The sequence below is a fragment of the Coloeus monedula genome (genome assembly GCF_965178545.1).
Source record: "Coloeus monedula genome assembly, chromosome: 15".
NCBI classification, from domain to species: domain Eukaryota; kingdom Metazoa; phylum Chordata; class Aves; order Passeriformes; family Corvidae; genus Coloeus; species Coloeus monedula.
The window spans coordinates 18,921,827-18,943,970 of record NC_138795.1 but is presented as its reverse complement, the minus strand read 5'-3'; the positions used below and the strand labels follow the sequence as shown (position 1 = coordinate 18,943,970).

Below are 22,144 nucleotides of genomic sequence, written 5' to 3'. Positions count from 1 at the left end.
GGAAAGGTTCCTTGGGGAGGGGGGCTCATTCAAGCCTCTCCTTGGGGAATCTTTGATAGATCTGCTAATTAGTAACACCTATAATGTTATACCAGATCTTTTGGGGTGAGCATTGCGGAGTGCATTTCAGTGCATTTGACCTGGACGTGTGCACCTAAGGATCCTTAAAATAAATACCAAGGTAAAATCCCTTTTGCCCTTCTAACTGTGTTTGACTCTTGATTTTAAGACCAGGAAAAGGCATCACTGGGGATGCTGGTGTTGCTTTATATTTCTGTGGCAAGTTCTGTTTTACACACTGCTGTTTCTGAACAGGAAGTGGGAGCAAACACACACATGTTTTCAGCTTGGGAAAATAAATATTTCTGTTTTTAAAACCCTAACCAAAGCTTCATTTAAAAAAAACCCAACCAAGCAACTGATCATAAGAAATTGGCATTTAAGGTCAAAGTAGAAAAAACAGCTAATTGTTTTTTAAAGATCCTTAGCATGAAATTGCTGTTGTGCAGAATTTGAGTGTAGGTTATGAGCATAGATGTATTACAGCTCTGCTCATTTGCTGTATAGCTCCCCAGTGAAGAAGTAAAATTTTATGGAACTGGGTAAGTTAAGAGAGAAAAAGGTGCAAAGAGCTGCTTTCTGTGCTGTCAGTAGACTGTGACAAGCTGACCACAGACATGGTGCAGGGGGAAGATGGCTTCTGGCTGTATCACAGTCATGTGAACATTTGTGAGGTATAAAATTTGAAACATTTTCCCACATTATGTTTTCGAAATCACAGTCTAAACTTTCATTTTGTGGAAAATAATGTGTTTATTTATTTTCCCAATCTGGAATGTCAGCTTTGGGACAGTGACATCTCCCACAAACCAGTCTGAATTCCAGAGGGCTTCAGTGCCCTGTTGGGGGCTCATGCCTCCAGGGGTGGCTCAGGCACAGGGTCTGCAGCCCCCACTGTGGGGCACGGCCTGGGAAGAGCCAGCCCACAGCAGCACCCGGCCCTGGGCTGGGGATGGAGCGAGTGCTCTGGCTGTCCTCGCCTGGGGCTGCTCCTGCATCTTCAGAGATCTGCATTTAGTGCTCCCCCTCCCCACCCCTGCTCAGGCTGCCCTGGGGAGGGCACAGCCAGACCCTCCAGGGGAAGGGAATGCACACGCTCAGAGGCACAGGTTCTCTGTCTCCAGCTGAAAAGTCCCAATCCAGAATAAAATCTCAGGGGAGGCTACAGCTTTGTGATCCACTGCAGTCACACCCTTAAGCACTGTACGTGACTGAGAGTGCCCTTACAAGGGGTTTGTGTGGTTTAACTTGTTTGTCCCTGCGCCGTCACCTTCTTTTTCCAAATGTCTTATAAATTCTCCTGTCAAGTCTGCAGCCAGTGCCAAGTGTGTGTAACCCCACCTGTTCAAAAAGGTGCCTCTGAGCAGGGAAAAAGCCCTTAGTTTTTACGCTGTAGTTGAAACCTTCCTGAATGTACAATTATACAGTTCTTTATTTCCCATAATAACTCGGGGATAAAATGCCCTTGAATTAGGCACTGAACTAATTACTATTTCTGATTGCTTGATTTCACCCCATTATATATTCATTGATTATTGTTCTTCCAAAACCTGTTTCCTAACTCAAAGCTAGAGCAAACCAGTCTAAATGGAAATGGGTGCAGTTGTAAATCAAGGACTTGAAGTGTCTGATTTGGTTTTCAATGAGGAAAAAAAACATTGACAGCAATAATTCACAGAGAGAATAAGTCCATTTGTAATACATTGTCTTGGCTCATCAGAGGTTTTTTGATAAATTACCTATTCCATAAAAGGAAAAAAAGTAAGTTCACGTATCTAATTCATAATTCAGAAGTCTCTTACCACTATTTCATTAAGTGCCCTCTGAAGTGTTTCTGATATTTCTTCTTAAAAAGCATGTCCAATGGCTTGACATTCTCATGGTTTTTCATCTCCCTTGCTGCTTTGGAATCGTAATCTTGCCTGGGGAAACCAGTTTAAGGCTAGTGGCTTGGGCCAGCTCTTTTGAAGAGTTTGCTGCCTCCATATCCTTTGTGTGCTCTCTCATGTACCACAACTTAATTTTTTTTCCCCAGCAGTAACTCCTGACCTAAACTTTAGTCTAGTAAAAGTATCATAATATGCTTAAACTGTTAGATTTATGCTGTGAGTAGTAGGTAGGGATTTTCTTTGGGCCTCGTTACCCATTAATAAGAAATGGGTCCTCTGCAAGCGTGCTGTGTCAGGGTGTGAGCTCTGTGCCCCTTGCCGGAGGCTGGGGCTGCCCTGCTGCTGCCTCTCACGTCTCTGGCTGTTAGACTGCTGGAGGAAAGGGACATTTCATTGTAGTTGGCTAGATGATAATTTTTCAGGAAGTAGAATTTGCATGAACATTTTTCCATTTTCTGTTCTTCATTTCTACCAGCATGCTGGTAAATGATAAGTCAGTTTTTGATGTTTATTTAATCAAGTGCACACTTGCTATCCATTCTTCCTGCTGGTCACCTTTCAGCTTCATCACTCTGTTACTCTTTTCTGCACTCCTTGGATTGCTGATTGAAGTATGGAGAGTGGTTTAGACACAAATACTGTACTTTAAGCACTGCATAGATATCAACCTAGAAAAAATGCACATTTTGAGAGTCTTTGCTGTGGCTTGAGTGGGGCTTTGTGTTATGTGGCAGAACAGAACCAAAGCCAGGCCCATGGGTAACTGACAGCTACTGAAATTGAGGGAACTTGCATGAACCACTGGGGAAGTGTATCTGGAGGTATAAGCATTATTATTCCCATTTTACTGTAGAGGCTTTTCAGCTGGCGAGCTGCAGAGGTGTAATTCATTTCCACAGCAGATTCATAAGGAGTGGAACGCTGTGAATGGGACTCTTGCTGTAACACCTTACTGGGAGCAAATAACTGTGGATGCTGTTTCTGCTCCTGTCTGGGAGGCTGAAAGGAGCTGTCCGTGCTGCCAGGCAAGAAAGCTCTGTGCATGTGTTGCAGTTTGTGTTAGACATTCCTCTTTGTGAATACCTGGGCTCACCAGTCCAAGTCCAGCTAAGGATGTAAGAACTGATTTGCATAAAATATTTTGTGTTTCCGGCAAAATACTGCAAGTTCTGCAAAAGTCCCCTCTCAGGGGAACGGTGTTTTATAATGTTTGGGTTTTTGAGTCCCCTAAAGGGAAATGACTGATTTTGAATTCTACTCGGAGGCCATTATTATGCTAGCAGGATTTTTTTTTTTTTTTTTTGCTGGGCTTGAGGTTTGCTGCTGCTGGCATTTGAGAAGGAACAGAGTTGGGTTTTGGGTCCCATTTTTTTGGGATGTGTTGGAAACAAGTTTTGTATTGCGTCCTATTGCAATCCTGCAATTTAATTGTAGCCATAACTATTAAATGCACCGTGTGCAACTTGGTTTTTGCAAAGGTCTGATTTTGGGTGTTTATCCTTGGATTGACTGTTTAGACAGGCTTTTTGAGGGCCTTCATGGATATAGACTTGTGTTTGAGACAGAGTAGAGGATTTCTTCTTCTGCAAAATTCGTTACTGGAGTTTGGGGAAAAATGGTATGAAGCAAAGCCTGGACTGCTGTTGGAATTGCTAAAATTTCTGGAGATCAGCACAATACACAAAAGCACACAAGCTGCTGGTGGTAGTTTGGACTCAGCACCAGGCAGTGCCTTTGTCTGAACTCCAGCCCAAACCTGAGCTCCTGGGGTTGAGCACGGGGATGATTTGCAGCATTGAACACTTGTTCCAAGTGTCTGTGGGCTGCTCTGCATGGGTGTCTGTGCCCCTGGGCACACCCCAGCCTGGCCACCTGCCAGAACAGGTGCTCGTGGAGATGTTCCCGGGTTTTGCCATGGCAATGAGCATCTGTTCACTCGTTAGACCTACTCCCCATCTCTTAAATTAAGATCTTATATGCTTGGGGGAGACTGCCTGTAACCCCCCAAAAAAACAGAATCGCTCTTGGGGCAGGGTGGGGGGGCTGTATGTCAGCCTGAGCTCTCTTTTGTTCAGAGACAGTGAAGCTGAATTGAAGAATTGCTGCTGAAAAAATGCACAATTTCATGTTAACCGAGTAAAATGGAAAGGGCTGCTGGGTTCCATGGCCTGTAAAACCTGTGCATTGCAGAAAATACATTTATTTAACAAACCATGCAAAATTATTCAACTATATAAAAAGTTAGAATGTAAATATTTTTCAGTTTTAATTTTTTTTTCAGCTGGGAATTGGTGTGTTACCAAATGGTACTTTTTACTAGATTTTCCACATACTTATACAGACAAAACCAGATCAATTAATTGGTTCAATGTTCTTCGGTCCCAAGTTACACAATCTCAGTATTTGGTTTCCTATTGGTTATTGATCCCTTCATCTTCGTTGTTAATCAGGTCCTCATTCTTCATTCTCTTACAATCTTTTCCCAGACAAGGTGTCTCTGACACACCAGGAAGGACTTTCAGGCATTGAAGTTCCTTAATGATCGCTTATCTCTTGTGCATCCCCTGGCAGCTCCCAGTCCATCGACATGTTAAGCTCATCAGACCTTGCCCAGGGAACAGAGTTTTTTGAAAAGAAGCTTCCATTCCGTTCCCCCTGGGTGAAGACGAACAAAACCCCTGACTAAAGTTAGTTTAAAAATGTTAGAAGTTCTATAATTTCCAACAGCTCTATAATGTTTATGTAATAAATATATTTCTCCCTGAGGGCAGAGGGGTTGTGTTGGGGCTCCTGGAGCTGAGAAGAGACTGCAGCTGGCTGAAGGCAATCCTAGAGCTAAGAACCCATCCTTCTGTATATTTACTAGTGAGGGATTTGAGCACAAAGCCATTTTATATCTATTCTAATTAGGTCCTTTAAATTTCTTTCAATTAAACAAACAGTCTGCTTTAGAGTCTAAAACAGATCCTTTCTGATTTTGAAAACCCTTTTGATAAAAAAAGAGACCTAGGCAGGCACACCTCCAGCCAGAAAAATGTTTCATCCCACCCCACAGCACTCCAGTGCACTGGTTTCCTGAAAGTGAGACAAACAGTACCTTCTTTTTACCTTTACCAGAAATCTACTCTACACCAGAATTGGGTTAGCTTTGAAATAAATACTATTGGCCGTGTCCAGTTTCTCAGATCATAGGAACAAAGTCAAACAATAGTTCTAGGCTGTGCGGTGTCTTCTACCAGCACAACTGGAATGAAATGAAATCCAGTGTTGATCAGAAAGTTTCTGAACTTTCAGATGGCTAGGCATGGGCACAAATACAAAATGCTGCCATGCAGATGTTGCAGGGGAAATGTGAGCATTTTATTAGCATGCACTGCCAAAGTAGGATCATGTGACTGCAAATTCAGGCTTTTCTCCTTTTTTCCATCACTGCTGCCTGTATCTTATTTTGGTACCTGTGAGGTTTGTGTTTGACAAATAATTCAAGTCCTCAGTAACAGTTTCTTCGTGTTTTGGAAAGAGGTTTTATAAGTGGTGATAAGGAATTGTAACTTCTTCTTTCTGTGCTATTCAGTATGCTAAGTAGACATAAGCATATGAATTTGAGATGATGATGAAGACCTTTTCTGTTTGTTTTTTTAATTGAAAAGTGACATTTTTCAAACAAGAAGAATTCAGTGTTAAATAAAAAGTATAGGCTGTAAAGCAAAAACACATAGCCATAATTTTAATAATCTGGAAGGGAATTAATTTTATATTGAACTCTTGAAAGCTGACTCCGTGAAGTCTTTCATACAGTGAAGAAAAATACATTGTTACAAGAAGCTTTTTTCTGTTTCTCTTTTTTTAAGGGTTTTTTTCCCTATCTCTACAGAGAGGAGAAGAGAATATTATTTCTACACCAAAAATATTATCTACAGTTTAAAGTTTTGATAAGCCACAAGGTTACCCTTTGCAGAAATTTAGATACTTTTTTGCCTTTTTTTTTTGTGGTTTTTTTTTGTTTGTTTGTTTTTTTGTTTGGTTTTTTTTTTTTTGCAGCACATGTAGTCTTCCTGCTATCCAAAATAATTTCTGCTGCATCTTCATCTTTGCAAGCCCAGTATTTCCAGTGGGCCCTCTCCATATACTCTATTGCTTTTTCTTATCACCCTTACTAAATCAGGCCACTGCTGCTATGCTTTCTCTAACGACTGCATTTACATTTCTTTGTTCCCATCAATGGAAATTAGTTTGCAGCTAGTGTTAACATGCAAATTTAGAACTATCCTAATTAGACTTGAAATGGGAGATTATTTTTTTCCAGTCCTCAGGTTACCCAGCAAAGCAGGTGATTCCTTGGCTAATGTCTCAACAACTTTGTCTTCAGCCAAGATTCAGGGCCTCTTTAAGCAACCTGCTCATTCTCTTTGTTTATTACAAACCTGTCTTGGTGGATCAAGTTTAAAAAGTCATGTGATTATCCTGTATGTGATAGAGTGGAGTTCATTAATTTTACTAATTGTTTTTATATGCTTTCCATGAGTCTCCTGGTGTGGACTGCTCTGTCTGTAAGATTGAATCCATGGCCCACTTGATCCCAGAGCCTGTTGGGAGCTCCCAGGGCCAAGGTGTGCTGTGCTGAGCTCAGGGGGCTCCCTGGGCAGCAGCCCCAGGCAAGACACTGCGGAGCCCATGGTGAGGTGGGAGAGCTTTTGGAAAGTTTGGGCAGCTGGAGGCACAGACTGCTTGGAAATGAAGGGAACAGAGGCCAGCTGGATTTGGATTGAGGGCAGGAGCTGCCCGGGCTGGAGGTCAGGCTGGGGAGCCACATTCTGACCAAAGCTCTGGTGCCTTTTGCAGGTTATTGCAGATCATTCTGTGTGCCAAGTTCTGCAGTAAAAAGAAACTGGTGCCATGAGAAGACATATTCATATCTTTATAATTATTCCTTGTTATTTTTCTTTTACTTTTAACCTAATTTTCTGATGACATTTTCTCCCAGAGGATGTGACGATGTTGCAAGTGACGTGACTGCAAAGAGCACCAGTTAGAGCCTTCCAGACCACCTGAGACTCCTTCACCCTTACTAATCACTGTTTTATTCCTACTGCTGTAGAGACCCAGACCGTGGAGCACAAGGCTGTGGGCCCCTCTTGCTGCCCTCAATAGATTTTGCATGCAAAGTTCTCCTCACCCTTTCCCCAGGCTGCTGCAGGATGACTGCTGCATTGCTGTCTCGCTGCAGGCATGGGTGCATGGTTGGGTGCATGCTTCCCTTCACACGCTGCCCTGAGCTTCATGGTCATGCAGGGGACAGCAAGCTCTGACTTCCCTTCCTGCCCCTTGGGGTAAGGGAAAGAGGCAGTTCAGGGGAAAAGAATGGAAAATACACTTGGAAACAATCCTACGATCACTGGGAAAGGATACTCTGTGGCACTCGCAGAACACATCCAATGGCACCTTAAAATTAGCTTTGAGTGGTTGTCACTTCCTTTTTGTTAAATTTTTTTCCTCCTTTTTCCTAGACCCTGCCCAATGGTTTTGCATGTATCAGAGAGGTAAAATTTCAACCAGTTTGACTTTATCAGTTGTAATTTCTTCGTAGTAAAAGGTTTCTTAACCTAGGAAACAGCTTTCCCCCAGCTGAGTTTATTCCCATAGAAATTGAAGGAAATAGAAAGAAAATGCCCCAGTTCTGGGTCAGCTGCAGCAGCCCAGTCCCCCTCCCAGGAAGGAAGCCCCCGCTTTTGACTCGACTTCCAAGTCCTCCTGTGTGCAGGGTTTTATCACATGAAGGGCTGAGTCAAGTGCTTCCCAGTTTAGCTGAAGTTTTGAGATGGTATCAGTATGAATTTTTTGAAAATCATCAGAGGGAAGTGATGTTCTCATCTTTCTAGTAAGGCTTTTTTAAATGTTTTTTCTTTTTTTTTTTTAAAGTCAGCTTTGAACAGCTGCTTGGAGGAAAGCACTTGTCCCAACAGTACATTTTCTGCAGCATCCCCATGGAAAAGCAACAGAGCACTAAGCAAGCTCTCAGGGATTTTCCACCTGTTTTCACAAGTTGTTATAAAGCCTTATAAATGCTGCTACAGGACATGTGGGAATGTGCAAGGAAGATTGAAAAGGAAGTGCTGTCCTGGGTAAGGCCAGTGCACTGGAAGGACACGTTGCAGTTTCTTCCTCTGGGAACAGCCACAGCAAAAACAGTTCTAATGCCAGGTGAACTTCAGTCAGTGTCTGCAGAAGCATCTGAATTCAAATTTGACATTGCATATTTCATGTTCAAACCATTGTACCTGCTCTTAGCCGTGTTCCAGAAAGACATGTGGGAGGTACCTCAAAATTCCTGTGCCTCCTTTTTTGGAGAATAATGTTGGTTTTGCATCCCTGGGTACAACTGTGAAGCTAATTAAAGGAGTATAGAGGCAGAGGACAGTATTCACACATTTTGCATAGATCATTGTAAGGATTAGACAAGAAATACAAAAAATCTAATTTTTTTAGTAATTATATTTGTTATTATTCGCTATTTTTATCTTGGAATTTTATACGCTGTTGGGTTTTCATGTATCTTCTCTTGGCGAGTGGTGGTGTTGCAGGTTCACAAAGGCAGAACAACCCTGCTAAGCTTGGCTGTTTGTGTAATGAATTTGATGTTGCTGGTTTAGTGGTGGAAATCACAGAATATTCTGAGTTGGAAGGGACCCACACGGACCATAAAATCCAGCTCAAAATACACCTGAAGGAGTCAAAAAATCATATCAGAATAAAGGGAGGAGATAAGGAGACACCACTCTCTTTTTTGGTTTATTGCCTGGAGAGAGTCCCTTTGGTTTGGAAACTGATCTCTCCATCCAGGCAGTATTATTAAGAATGATTTTTAATAATAATAATAAAGGGTGTTCAGCTTTAATTGTGTTTAATATTTGATACATCAGTAGGTACCTCTGTACCATTTTTTAACTGCTGTTTGCCATGAGCAGATTTTCCTTGCCCCTTTTTTGGGATCACGGCTGAGTCTGAGCTGCTGCTTCTGTCCCTGCCCGGCTCCAGGAGTGTGCGGGATTTGCCGGACGGGGTCGCCTGAAGGCGGGGACAGTGCCCGGGGGGAGCACATGGCACAGCGCAGGAATGTGCTGCAGGAATGTGCTGCAGGAATGTGCTGCAGGAATGTGCTGCAGGAATGTGGGAATGTGCTGCCGGATAGCTCAGCCCGGGATCGGGAAGCTCAGAGCTCCAGGGACATCCCAGGCTGCGTCTCCCGCAGCTCTCACCCAGCTCCTGCCCCACAACTTCCTGCCCTAATGAGCACTTACGGACTCAGGCCTGGAGTTATTTCTCTTCATGAAATTTCCAAATATTTGCAATTGATTTCCCACAGGCAAGACCTATTTCCTGCAAGACCTGCCCAAGAGCACATTCTGTCTGGAGATTAATTTCAAATATACCGTGGGTAAACTAGAGTTAATTTTTTCTTAAGGTCCTTGCTCCTAAAGTATAGCTAATTTTTTTTTTAATAAAAGCAAGATGCAGTCTAATAATTCTTGCACATAATTTAATCCCCTTCAGCTGTATTTGTAAAATTACCCATTTCATCTAGCGCCTGTCAGTTTTACAATTAACGCTGGGCACATTAGCTTCACTTTACGTCTTGACTTTTTTCCTTAACAAAAAGTGAATTTATTATAAGCAACTTGTTTTCAAAGTTCTCCCGTGAGCCATGGAGAGTGGTGTTCTGTGGTTTCACCTTGCAACCTCTGGATGCAGGGGACAGGGTCATTTACATTTTTATTAAATCATCGTTTACACCCTTTAAACTGTGTTTTAGGTTTTGGGTTGTCCTTGGCAGAGCCTGAGCACTGTATGAGGCCTCACTACTGCTTGTTTGGCAGGCACATGGGTTGCAATTGCTGCAGGATTGCACCTGAGAGAGGTGTTTGGTGCTGTTTGATGCTTATTTCCCAAGCGACTTTGCCCCAGCAAACCCAGCCCTGTGCAAGGTTTGTGGGTGCAGAGGCAGCTGCCAGCGCCAGGAAGGATGGGCAGGCTCAGGAATGTGGCTGCTCAAACTCAGAGCCGAGGCAGCGGCTGGGGAATAACACACAATTTATAGGACACAAATACGCTTTGGATTGGTGGAAGGTGTCCCTGCCCGTGGCAGGAGGTTGGAACTGGATGATCTTTAATGTCCCTTCCAATCCAAACCGTTGTGTGAAATGCTGCAGGGTCATTTGCAGGCACTCTGAGTATGGAACTTCCCAAATGGTAAAGATAACAGAAAGTAAAATTGGAACAAATATGAAAGGATGAATAAAGCAAGCCTCGTTAAGTAATTTCTAAAGTGTATCCTGTTAAAACATCGATTTGCCTTAAGGAAAATTCACTCTCTGCTCTTGAGTAAGGAGCAGTGAAATACAGTCTCTTTCATTAGCAACAGTCTAAAATATGCATGTACATGCAATTATGTCAAGATTAGTTTTTTTGTAACGTGAAGTCACTATTTGGTTTTCATTATATGAGGAAATGTGCATATCCTATGGGCTAAGCAAATACAGATGCTATTTTGCACAAAAATACAAACCTAAGTGATTATTTTAACCTGGGCCTACATTGGAGTAAGATTACCACAGGTGATTCTACCAGACCCAGACCTCATTCCCCACTATTAAAGCAGCCACAAAACTATGGGAAGAAATGAATTCTCACTCAGGAAATGCTACATCCCATTCTTCCATTTTTAAACACATTGTAAGGAAAACAGCTAAGAGAATGTTCTGTACTGGCTAAACAATCTTCAGCCTAGGACACAACTCACTGCAGCCAACTGGCATGGAAGGGATTCATCCCGGGATGGTTTCAACAAGTGTTGGAACTAAAAACAGAAAAAGAATAAATTATCATTTATCAGTACCTGTAAGCAGAAGAAACCTTCTGCATTAGTTACTGCTTCCACCTAATTAGTGAGTACAGAGAACCCAAAAAAAAAAAAAAAATCATGCTTTAAGATCCAGAGTAATAAATTGGGACCTATTTGCTAAGGCTCAAGCTCTCACTAAGCAGCTGGATGGTACCCAGCCCCTGGGTCGTGTGTCTCCATCAGCAGGGCAGGGATGTCCTTCCAGCTCAGAACGGATAAGGATGCTGTAAGCACCAGCTGGGGGGTGGCCACACTCACCCCTTGCAGTGGGTGCGGTCAGTCCCAAGGTCTGTTCATGCACTTGTGAATTGAAGGAGAAGCAAATTAACTTCAAACCAACAGCAAGGTTGTTTCCCTCGCTCAAATATCTTTGGATGTGCAGCAAACTGTAAACAAAGCAAAACTGAGGAAGAATATGGTATTAGATAAAATATCTTAACATCATTCCTATCAAAAGTTTAAATTTGCATGTGTTTATGTATATACACTTTTGCTTGCACTCACCACCCTACACTGAGCTTCAGTTTAATAAAACTCTAGTGGTTATAAATGCAAGAGCTCATATTTCATACAGTGACAGCTCTGAAGAGCTGGAGGGACTGAGCCAGAATGATAATGAAAATGTAAATAAAAGGAAATACAATACCCATGATAAAGAGTGAGGGCAGAGGAGAGGAAGTGCCAATCTCCTGTTTTGCCACTGCGGTTTCTGTGGTTAATTTATTGGTTATCAGGGAATAGAAGAAAAAGGTTGAAAAGAGCTGACTTGAGAGCAAGCACTGAAAAGAAACAAATCGCGAAAAAATAAAATCTTTGTGGAGGGTGAGGACTAATGAGTTGGAAGCAATCAGTTTGCACAGAAGAGCACTTTGTGTCCTCAGGTCTGGCTTCAGGTCCCTCCTGCTCTGCGCTATGCCCTCTGCAGCCTTAGCCAGGAAGGGAAGAAGAATGAACAGGGATGTTGCTGAAGGAAAACCTTTGAATATGGGATGACAACTGTGTGTTAAATGTGGTGAACGTGACGGAGGGGTGTTTGATCTGTGAGGCCTATTAATGTGAAGCTGATTACTCCTAAAAGAAGTTTTATCACAATACGTGGAAAATAGCTCTTCATTGGCAAGTGATAGACAAAATGGCCTATTCTCTGTGGTGATTTTCCAAAAAATGCTCAGGACTGCTCTGCTGCACTGGAGCCTGTTCCTGAAGGAGCAGCTTCTGCCATTTTTAAGTGTGTTCACTGGAAAATGATTGGTCTGGCAACAATTTGAGTGTCCCCTTGGCCAGATCTAAAGCTTCATGAATTCTTTTGCTTAGTTTTAAAATACTTCCCTTGGGAGAGGAAGAGGGAGCAGATGAAAATATTAACCCACAGGGAACCATCAGATCCTCTTCAGAGACAGATTTTAACATAGATTCTGGATTAGGGAACAAAAGAAAAAATAGAGCGTCCCTCTGCAAGGGATACATTTCTCATCATTTTCTTTCTGAAGTTTGGTGTAGAAAAAGGAGAAACATTTCTCAGCATGGTAGATAGAATCAAACATACAAGGATAATCTGGCTTATTCTTAACATAGAAATACCTGCCCTGTGGAACCTAAGCTCATGAGCTGACTGTTGGGAAAGTCTATTCTTGCAGAATAAGCTGAAGGAGATGAGTGCCACTCTTTTGAAGTAATGACTCACTGAATGAGATCAGTACTGTCAAAAGACAAGAATCGTTATTAAAGTACAGCATTCACCAAGTAATATTTTATTTAAGAATATTTTGGAAAAAAATAATTCCAAGACCCTAATTTTGGGTCTGCTTGTGTAAAGGGCATCTGGACAACTCTGAGTTTTGAGCTGTAATTCTGTAGATTTTGTTTAAAGCTATTGTGGAGCTATATGGCAAGTTTTGCACAAGCGAGACCTTTTTCTTTAACTACTTGTTTTTTAGAATACTAACACAAATTCCAGTAAGTGTTTTTAAAAACTGTCTGCTTAAGAAGGAGGTGGAAAAGTATATGGCAAATACAATACCCACAAAAAATTACTCATATCAAAATGCCTTTGCAAAGAGTAAGACTTTTCTCAGCTGAATCTTTCCTGGCTCTGTGGAAACCATCTGAACCTCCACGTTGTAGGGGCATAAGTAAAAGCAAGTGTGAGAGTGTTTCAACAGGCTGGTTTCCCCCTTCAGCCTCACCCTGTAGGCTGCATAGATAATTCTTTTTTATCCCACTCTCTGTTAAATCACGCTATAGGATATAAAGAGTAGTTGGCCACTGCGTTACACTTACAGTTTACATTGACTGAAATTGTAAAGAACTTTAGGGTGGCTCAAGCAACAGGAAATGTGGGTGAAAAGCTGAGCATGTTCAGCTGGTCAAAGAGCAGAGAAAGCCTCCAAGTCCTGCTTGTGTGGCAGAAAAACAAATGCCTGCCAAGGTGCTGTGTAAACTGCTGGTGGCATCGGGCGCAGCGGGGATGTGTGGGAGGGGAGCCAGGTTATGTGCATTTGTTAAGGAAAAAGTTCAGGTGATTTATGGTTAACTAAAGGTAACTAGAAAGATATTTCCTGTACAATGTATAGACTAGTGGTGGGTTTCCCTAACCTGGCTCCCTTTTAAATGGATTTTCTCTCTTTTTTTCAACCAGTCATTTCTCTTCCCTCATTTTAAAGAAGTTCCCACATTTTTCTCTCTTTACAGCTTCTGCATTCCTTCATTTTGTGGCATTAATTCTCTTGCAAAGAAAATGGCTTGTTCCCCTTATTTCACATTACTTTTTCTTTTTACTGTAGCAGACATCCTTTTTCATCTCCTTTATTCTAACAGGAGCTGTAATTTTTAGACTTTTCATTTTCCCTTTGTGTGGGGAAGGTGAGTCCTTCAGGCTTCTTTTGGCCACTTGCCAGCCTTCAGGCCCTTTTTCTGCACCAGCTGATACTCTGCTCCTGTCCCATGCTGTTACAGCCTCTCACCTTTATTCCCCTGCTGTGCAAGGGACCTTCAGAACAGTATTTAGGAATGCATTTTATCTGTTCAAGGCCTACAAATGCTGACTGTGATGATGCCGATGTGGCGGATTAGGAGGATGGCTGAATTCACCAATGTTTTGAACCAATTTCTTAATACTGGCAAAATGAACCAATGTTAATTAACCATTAGCACTTACTGACATGTGCCCTCCGTTAATAACATTCAATTTAATATATGTATATGTGTGCCTATATATGTGTGTGTGTGTGTGTGTATATATATCTCTGAAGAATTAGTTAACTTATGAAAATTACACCTTTGGGCTGGTCTGTTCTTTCACTAAGCCAGTCTGCTCTGAATTCATGCCTTTCCTCTACTCAGAGTGACTATTTCCTTGCAAATTTCTATTTAAGTTGTTGTCTTACAGCAGAAGTTACTATATTATGCTTGAGCAAAATAACCTAAAATGTTTTTGCAAGGCATGAATTGTGCAGTTTTGACAATCAAGGCAGTGTTTGCTTTTATGCCAAGCAACTTTTGGATGTGGATTGGATTTTCATGTCAGCTGAAGGCTGGATCTGGTCCTTGAAGTTTAGAGAATCTCAAACTGACAGACATTAAGTATCTGTATATTTGGGCACCGCATACGCTCCTGGGGGATGGGCTTGACAGGGGAAAACATGCATCAAAAATGAAGTGAGGTTATGGTAATACAGGGTATGACAGATCTCAAGTATTTTTCTTCCTTGCAGAAGAACACTCTCTTGAGTAAGATGCATATAAGTGTTTTTCGTTTTCTATCTCTTACCCCAAAAAGTCCATGTAAATTCAGGCTGAATTCATTCCAGATTCTGCAAGTGTGGACAAAATTTGAATTTCTCCTAGGACTAAAGTGACCTTCACTGTCTCTAGAGCAAGCTTTTTGGTTAGCACACAGAAGAGTTTCCCTCACTGTTTACCCTCAGTATAATGTCGTTGTCTAATATGCCTGAGCATGTCTGCTCTCTCAGATATATTTGCACAGCTTTCTTTAAAGCCAGTTCTTTGAAAGTGCTATTCCTCCACGCTGTTTCGATATTTAAGTACGAAATGTCTGTGGTTGCCTTTTGGAGCAATGTGTCTGCTGCTGCCCTTCTGCTCTCACCACCATTTTGGCTTCATGAATGGGCAGCTAATTGGCAGCCCAGTAAGAAATGTGAGCTGTTGCTTTACTCCTACGGCTTTTATTTTGCTTTCAAGAGGTTGAAAACAGTTACACAGATCAGTTCTGTTGGTGGTTTCTTTTTGATCTGTTGCTCTTGAAATACAGTCTGTCCTATCTATCATGTTAAAAGAGCAAAGGTAACGACCAAAATAAATATTTTCCTGTCTTCTCTTTCAGATAAAATTGAAGATGAATTAGAAATGACTACAGTGTGCCATAGACCCGAGGGACTGGAACAGCTTGAAGCACAAACCAATTTCACTAAAAGAGAACTTCAAGTTCTTTACAGAGGATTTAAAAATGTAAGAACAGTACTGCAGTGAACAGAGTCTAATATCTATGTCCCCACCAGCCTCAACTGCTCAGCTCGATTTTGTATTATTCCCCTGCTAAACATTAGTAGTTTTGTATTAGATCTCCCTTACCACAGCAAAATGAGCACAATCTGCCTCTCCATCTAATATTTATGATGCTGCAATCTGCCTAAAACTGGGTTTGGATGAATATTCAGCACATAATGGTCTCATTAAACTTGTTCCCCAAATGTCAGCAAGGACACTTCAATTTCCTCAGCTGTGCCAGCACTTGAAGATAACCTGAAAGTGTTTTTATGGCTACTTACTTTAACCTTGTTGTCATCTTCTCTTGTTCAAATATAAGTGGTACTGTTCACTCATGATTAGCTGCCCAGGATAGAGATTTTATCCCTTCTCTAGCTGCAGAAATCTTGCTCTTGTAGTAGGATCTCAGCAGAGCACTTTAAGACTTTAAGGTCCTGCATAATAAGTAGGGAATAAGACTGGAGTGGCAGGAGCCAAAGAGAAATCAAAAGTTAAATGTATATTAAGACTGAGGAGACAAGAGAGAGGCTGCAGATTTCTGGGAAAGCAGGCACCAATGCCAGCTGGCATGACTGGGTGTGCAGAACAGCTCCGTGCCCATCCTTGTGAGCCACCATTCCAGCCAGGCTCCCTGGGAGCACGGAGGCTGCAGCTCCCGAGCCTCAGCCTGCTGCTGCCACTCAGGGGTTCCTCACAATAAGGAGAAATGGATGGGGAATGTTGAGGCTTCATGGAGCAGATGCTTTATGGACCTTGAAGATTCAGTACTCATTACATGTTTGCCTGAGGGTCAGGATTTAGTCACCCAGGTGGTTTGTGCCAGCTGATGTTTTAATGATGATTAACAGGTCAGAATTGGGCTGGCTCAATAAACATAGAGTGATTTTTAAGTTGTCTTGCAGGACAGCTCCAGCATTCAACGACCATCACAGCAAAATGCTGACATTTCTCAGAAAGTGAAGTCTATTGGGTAAAAACTTGTCAAAAGAAAGCTGAGCTACCTTAAACACAGGCAGATCTGAGGGAACCTGCTGGACTTTGAGAAGGGCCTTTCTTTTTTGACGGATTTTTGGAATTTGATCTAATCACGTTTCCAGTGTACATTTGACTTTTCCAAGGAGTCTGGTGGTTTTACCCTTTATTTCACTGCTCACCTAAGTGGGCCAAAGCACAGCTCAGCTTTCTGTATTTTTGTTTGGTGCACATGGCATATTTGTGCAGCCTTTGCTACACGTAAGAGGTCATTTCATGTGTGAAGTTTTCTAACTGAGCACTGATATCTCCTCATGCTTTCAGCAGCCAGCAGGAAATCATACAGCTTTTGAGACAGAGCTTGGCAGGTTAACACCCAGATATGGCATGACTGCCTACAGTAGGGGATTAAGCCTAGTTTTGCTAAGATCTCTACAGAGCCTTCTGTATCGCTGTCGGGTGGGAATCCTGTGTGGGAGAGCTCTGCTCTGTGCTGGGAGGATTTGCAGATGCAGATGCAAACCAGTGAGGCAGACTTGGATCACTCTCAGCACACAGGACATTTACCTCTTGTCCTTCCCAATTTTGCTATCACTTTGCACAACAGAGGCATTACCTCCCAGGGAAAGAGTGGCAGACAAGTGCCACTTGTGACCTAAACCTAGGATGTCACTGAAGGTCTTGGTATTAATTGGCAGTGCTGGCAAGGTCTTGGTTTATATCTGGATATTAGGACAAAGCAGGCTGTTTTTATCCAACTGCTCTGCACACAATATGCACAATAAATACACACAATGAAGTTTCATATCTAAGGTTTAAACTGACATGAAAGTGCAGCTTTAACATTGGTAGTCTGCAAATCATGGTTTCAATGGGATGAGTAATTACGCACAGGAGGCAAACTGGCTCAGCTGTTACCATATTTGCTATTGTACCAAACCGTCTGTTCTTTGGGATGATGTTACAGTGCCATCTGGAGATTTGAAATCCCTGTGGGAATACAGTCATTTTCCTCTCTGGCTTGTACTTACTGCTTGCTCTCAGTGATTGCACAGGTCCTGTTTAATCACAAGGCAGCACCTGGATAATCACAGAGCCATCTGCAGGAACTTGTATTGGGCACAGAAGGACTGAAGTCCTGGCTGCAGAGGATTTGGTGTGCAGGAACAAGGACGGTGTTCCACCAAAGGCAGCTCAGCACAGCCTGGGGTGGCCTCTGGACCAGTGCCCTGTCTGACCAGGGTCCTAATTCTCAGTACCTTTAAACCTGTTCTTTCTTTGTCTCTGAATTCTGTTCCCCCACTCCCTCCAAATCGTCTCAGTCTTCACCTGGTGTGTCACTGGTCTGTTCTGGTGTTTTTGCACCAGACTGATGGAGGCTGCTAATAAATTCATGTCCAGAGAAGCCGAGCACACTAACCAGGCCTGTGTTATTGCTGCCTGGCAAAATGTCCCCTCTCTTTGCCTTCAGCTTGCATTTTCATTTGTGAAAGGGTGCCACCCTCCAGCATCTCTTGATTCTAGGACCAACATTTCACATTTATTTTAGCAGTTGCCTCTGCTCGAAGGATTCTGCATTATGTGAATAGTCTCTTTTGCACTTCAGAGCTGGCTCAGATGGGAGCCAGACTAATGTGAGGTGTTTGGTCCCATCTTTTTGGTTGGGATTCTACAAGAGCAAAGAAACAGGCAAACCCAGCAGAACCTCTGCTGGGTCTTGCTTTGGCACAACTTAACAAAAGAAAATGTGATACCATCTGTCGACAAAAACACCAGAATTGTTTGAGCTAAACAGCTATATCAGCACAGGAACAAAATGGCCATGAATAGGCACAGGCTGGAATTAGAAGAAAGTTTCTGCCCCCCAGAGGAGTAAAGTTTGGTGAGCAGTTATGGAAGTGCAGGGAGGGAGAGCAAGAAAGTATTTTTATGATGAAAACTGATAAATTGATGTCTAATGAAGTGACCAACAATACAGAGATTTGAGTTCAGTAATTCAGGATCTTCCATTTCAGCCATGTTTCTAATGGCTTACATTCTTTGGAATTGAGTACATGGATTTGAAAAAACTGGGGGTTTTGTGGGATTTTTTTGGTCAGTTTGGGGGGGTTTGTGCTGTTAGGGGAAATACTTGTTGGCTGCAAGGGATAATTTCTTAATACTGAATCAGGAAACAGACAGCCCAAATAACTGAGGGGCTGCTGGAGATATCCTTACCTTGCTTTAGTGTGAGTATTTTAGCAAATCTGTGACGAAGTGTAGTATGAGATGTAATTGTAACAAAGCAGAATTATGGAGATTAAAGTGAGCAGTACAAGCGAGGGAGAAATGTTCTGATATTTTAATACTCCCCAAAACATCTCCAAAGTGGAGAACATAGAGCAACAAAATACATGGAATGTTTGAGTGCTTAGAGATGCAAATCTGAATTGTGGATTTGTCTGTGGTCAGCTAACTTACTACCTCTAATTTAGCGAAATGTGACCCCTGAGTACTCGTCCTGATGTTCTGGCCAGGTGAACTGAGGAGGGTCTGACAGGCAGGTTAGGCTCAGCTCCCCTGTGGTCTCTCCATCTCTGCTTTGCACACCTCTGAAAGCAATCAGTGAAGTTTATTTCTGATTCCAGCAGAAGAAAAATGCAACTCCGGTTTTATTTTTCCTTTGGTTTTGTGGGTTGGTGTGTTTGGTTTTTGTGTGGATTCAGCTCCTTTGTGGTTTAGTGATTTAAAAGCAGCATGAAGGGGTAAGTTCAGATGCATAGCTCATGCTGCCAAGTATGATAGTCAGCCCTCAGAAAATGAGGGGTTTGTTCTGTGCTTGACCACAATATAAAAAAGTTCACTGTTCAACATTTTTAAGGAATTCATCGGTTAAGGAAATGAGAGGTGTTAACCTAAAACCCTGCTATCAAAGGAAGGCCTTATGAATACTACAGTGAAGGACTGTGCTTTTTCTTACTGACCAGAATTTTTTCTTGAATGAGTGAACCTTTATTAACTTCAATGGAATTTAAACTAACACAAAGCTTACCTGCTCTGTTTCACAAGAGAGATTTCTTTCGAGTCAGCAGAATTAAATGGTACTATAGCACTAATGAGGCCTCTTGAGCATTATTTGGCTCTTACAAAACAAAAATTGTTATCAATTAACTGCAAATGAATTGGTAGTAGCATATGTGTCTGAAAACAATCCAGTTATGGAGAGCTAGATGGGCTGATCGATGTCAGCGCTGCCTTTCCCCAGCACTCCTAGGGCTGTGATGCAAACTTTCTTTTGGCTTCCAGATGGAGCATCAGAAGCAATAAGGATCATGTGGAAATTCAGAAAATTAAGCGGGCCCAATGGCTAAAACTGCCAGAATAGCCCTTACCCCTGTGAGAGAGCACAGGCAGCAGCAGCCACATGCCCATCTCTGGTAATAATAGGGAAAGGAGCCCAGGGACTCTGCAATTGTGGGAAGCATAGAGAAAAAAATATCAGTCCCTCATCTACAAACCGTCCTTCAGCACGTGTGTTTCAGCACATTGTTGTGTTATCAAGAGGAGAGAAGGAAATAGATCTCTGTGTGTCTGGCCAGTAGCACTGTGCTGGAAAGTTTGGGCAGGTTGTGCTAGGCTTGGTTTTAAAAAGAATGACAGTTTGGTGTAATACTCTGCAAGGGCCCTGTGTGATCTTGTAGCAACAGCACTTCAGTGACCAAGGAGAACACTTCTACCCAAGAATGGCTGTGAATATGATACTTGGTCTGATCTATGATTAAAAGATACCATAAATAAATATCAGATTATTTAATGTCTGTTAGCTTACAAGCTTCAGAAAACATGAACATCTAGGAAATATTTGGGAGAATCTCTTATGGTAGATGTTAGCTTCTACTTAATTATTCTTCTTTTGATGATTTCTACTTTAAAGATGAAAAGGTGACCACTTTTCTCATGATAAGGAAACCAGGCAATGGATGTTTTATGAGGAGGTTTGGAACAGTTTGAGAATACTCATCTAACCAGGAACCTTGCAACCTACAGAATCACAAGTGGCACATAGAAAAATTGTCAGATTGACTGTTTGCTTGCTCTCTCTAAACAGCAGTTCAGGACTATCAGGCACAGTAGTAGGAGTCAGGTTCCAAGAATGGAAGCTGGGGATTCCTTGTGCAGAGGGTTATATCCTGTGAAGTTCTCTGCTGAAGGATCTGTGTTAAAGTGAGGCAGGAATCACAGCATGTCACAGAGAAAGGGATGCATGGAGTGTGTATAGTGCCAGGAGCATAGGAACTTTCTTGATCCCAAATTTGCCCTTCAGCTCAATATAAGCATCAAGCCAAGCTATATGTGCCAGTTTTGTGAATTTGGTGAGAGGGAGTTAGCCTGCTCAGATAATCCATCTCAAGCATGTCCTACCAGCAGGGACAGTGCTCTTGCTCCCTCCTCCCTCCCTGATGGGAGGTTGGGGAATTAAATGGCTGAGTGGGGTCAGTGCTACAGCAGGGCACAGACCACAGCGGTCTCTGTTGATCAGTGGCTCTGAAAGTGGGAGGAAGCTGACTTTTGTGTGTCTGTAATCCTGTGCTCTGTGAAAAAGGCTCAGTGCTGTGGCAACTTTATTGGTTTGCTCTGGTTTAGTTCTCAAAATTGGTTGATAGGCAAATTTGAGGAATAGTGCCATCAACTGGGAAATATTTTCTATAACTGAAAACATCACATAGTTAGATAGCAGTGCCCAAGACTCTATAATGTGTTATAGCAGCACTGAGCTGGTGGGGGGTGTTTATTATTAAGGTTTGTTTGTAAGGACTTGCTAGTGTACTATGGACTGTTCACCCCTGTGGATCTGGAGTCAGGCTTCTGGCCACAGTCTGCTGCTGAGGATTAATGATTCATACCTGTGAAGGCATTAGACAGGGAGGTGTTAACTGGCATGAACGTTATTTGTAATAATTAGATGAAAGCTTGATATGAGAGAAGTCATGAGCTGCCTTTCTAGGTCATTCTGTAAAACAGCCATGAAACTGCTGAAAACACAGTTAGAAATGTTAATAATGGTGAACCAACTTTGTGAGATGCTTAAGATGAAATTGCAGCTTGAATTACTTTAATTTCTCCAGCTGCATAGCCTGTGCATGCAGAGCACTGTGAGAACAGGGAGATGATTGTTTCATTGCTCTCTTTGGGCTTGTACAGTTTTGCAAATGAACCTTTACAAAGCTGGGTTTTACTTGATTCTTTTTCTCTCTCTCTTTTTTGTTTTCCAACAGGAATGTCCTAGTGGTGTTGTTAATGAAGAAACATTCAAACAGATCTATGCACAGTTTTTTCCTCATGGAGGTAAGTGGAGTGCTTTGTGCCTGTCAGGGCTCTTGAAGCCTTACCATTGCCTACTGCCAGCTGTCTGCAAAACTGCTGCACATCATCTGTGCAAGGAATGGGAATTGAACTTAAGCTTTGAGGGTTTTAGACAGAAACACAAACATCAAGATAATAAAATTTTAGGCCCTTTGAACAGTTATTTCACATAGAAAAACCCCACTGAAGATTGCCCCTCAATGTCAGCTCTTTATTCCCCAGGTCCAAAATAGAAACTGGGGGTTGATGCTTTGTTCTGTACTGACTTTCTGTTGGCAGAAAGTGAAATTGCTTCCCTTAGTGCATCTTTGCTTCCCTGATGTTGGACTGCTGGGCATGTAGTGTCTAGCACAGAAGGATCCCAGACTTCTTTCTGGCCCGAACATTAATCAAAACTTCCTTAAAATTCTTAAAGCAGTTTTTAGTTGATAAGGAAACTCCTGGCTACCTGAAATGATCATTTTTGGTGCTTATG

The 22,144-nt window shown here is 42.2% G+C and overlaps 1 protein-coding gene across 4 annotated transcripts in view; it reads left to right on the top strand.

Moving 5' to 3' along the window:
- The window catches only part of KCNIP1 (potassium voltage-gated channel interacting protein 1), a gene marked incomplete at both ends in the record, with an annotated part of 196,185 nt that overhangs the window by 165,919 nt on the left and 8,122 nt on the right, over positions 1-22,144 (top strand). For 3 of the 4 annotated variants that reach the window (XM_082291132.1, XM_082291130.1, XM_082291129.1), the window contains 2 exons: positions 15,191-15,315; positions 21,582-21,651. In XM_082291132.1, coding sequence (XP_082147258.1) covers positions 15,191-15,315; positions 21,582-21,651 — 195 coding nt within the window. Of the gene's footprint in view, positions 1-7,456; positions 7,490-15,190; positions 15,316-21,581; positions 21,652-22,144 lie in introns of all 4 variants that reach the window. The other variant, XM_082291131.1, reaches the window with a different exon arrangement.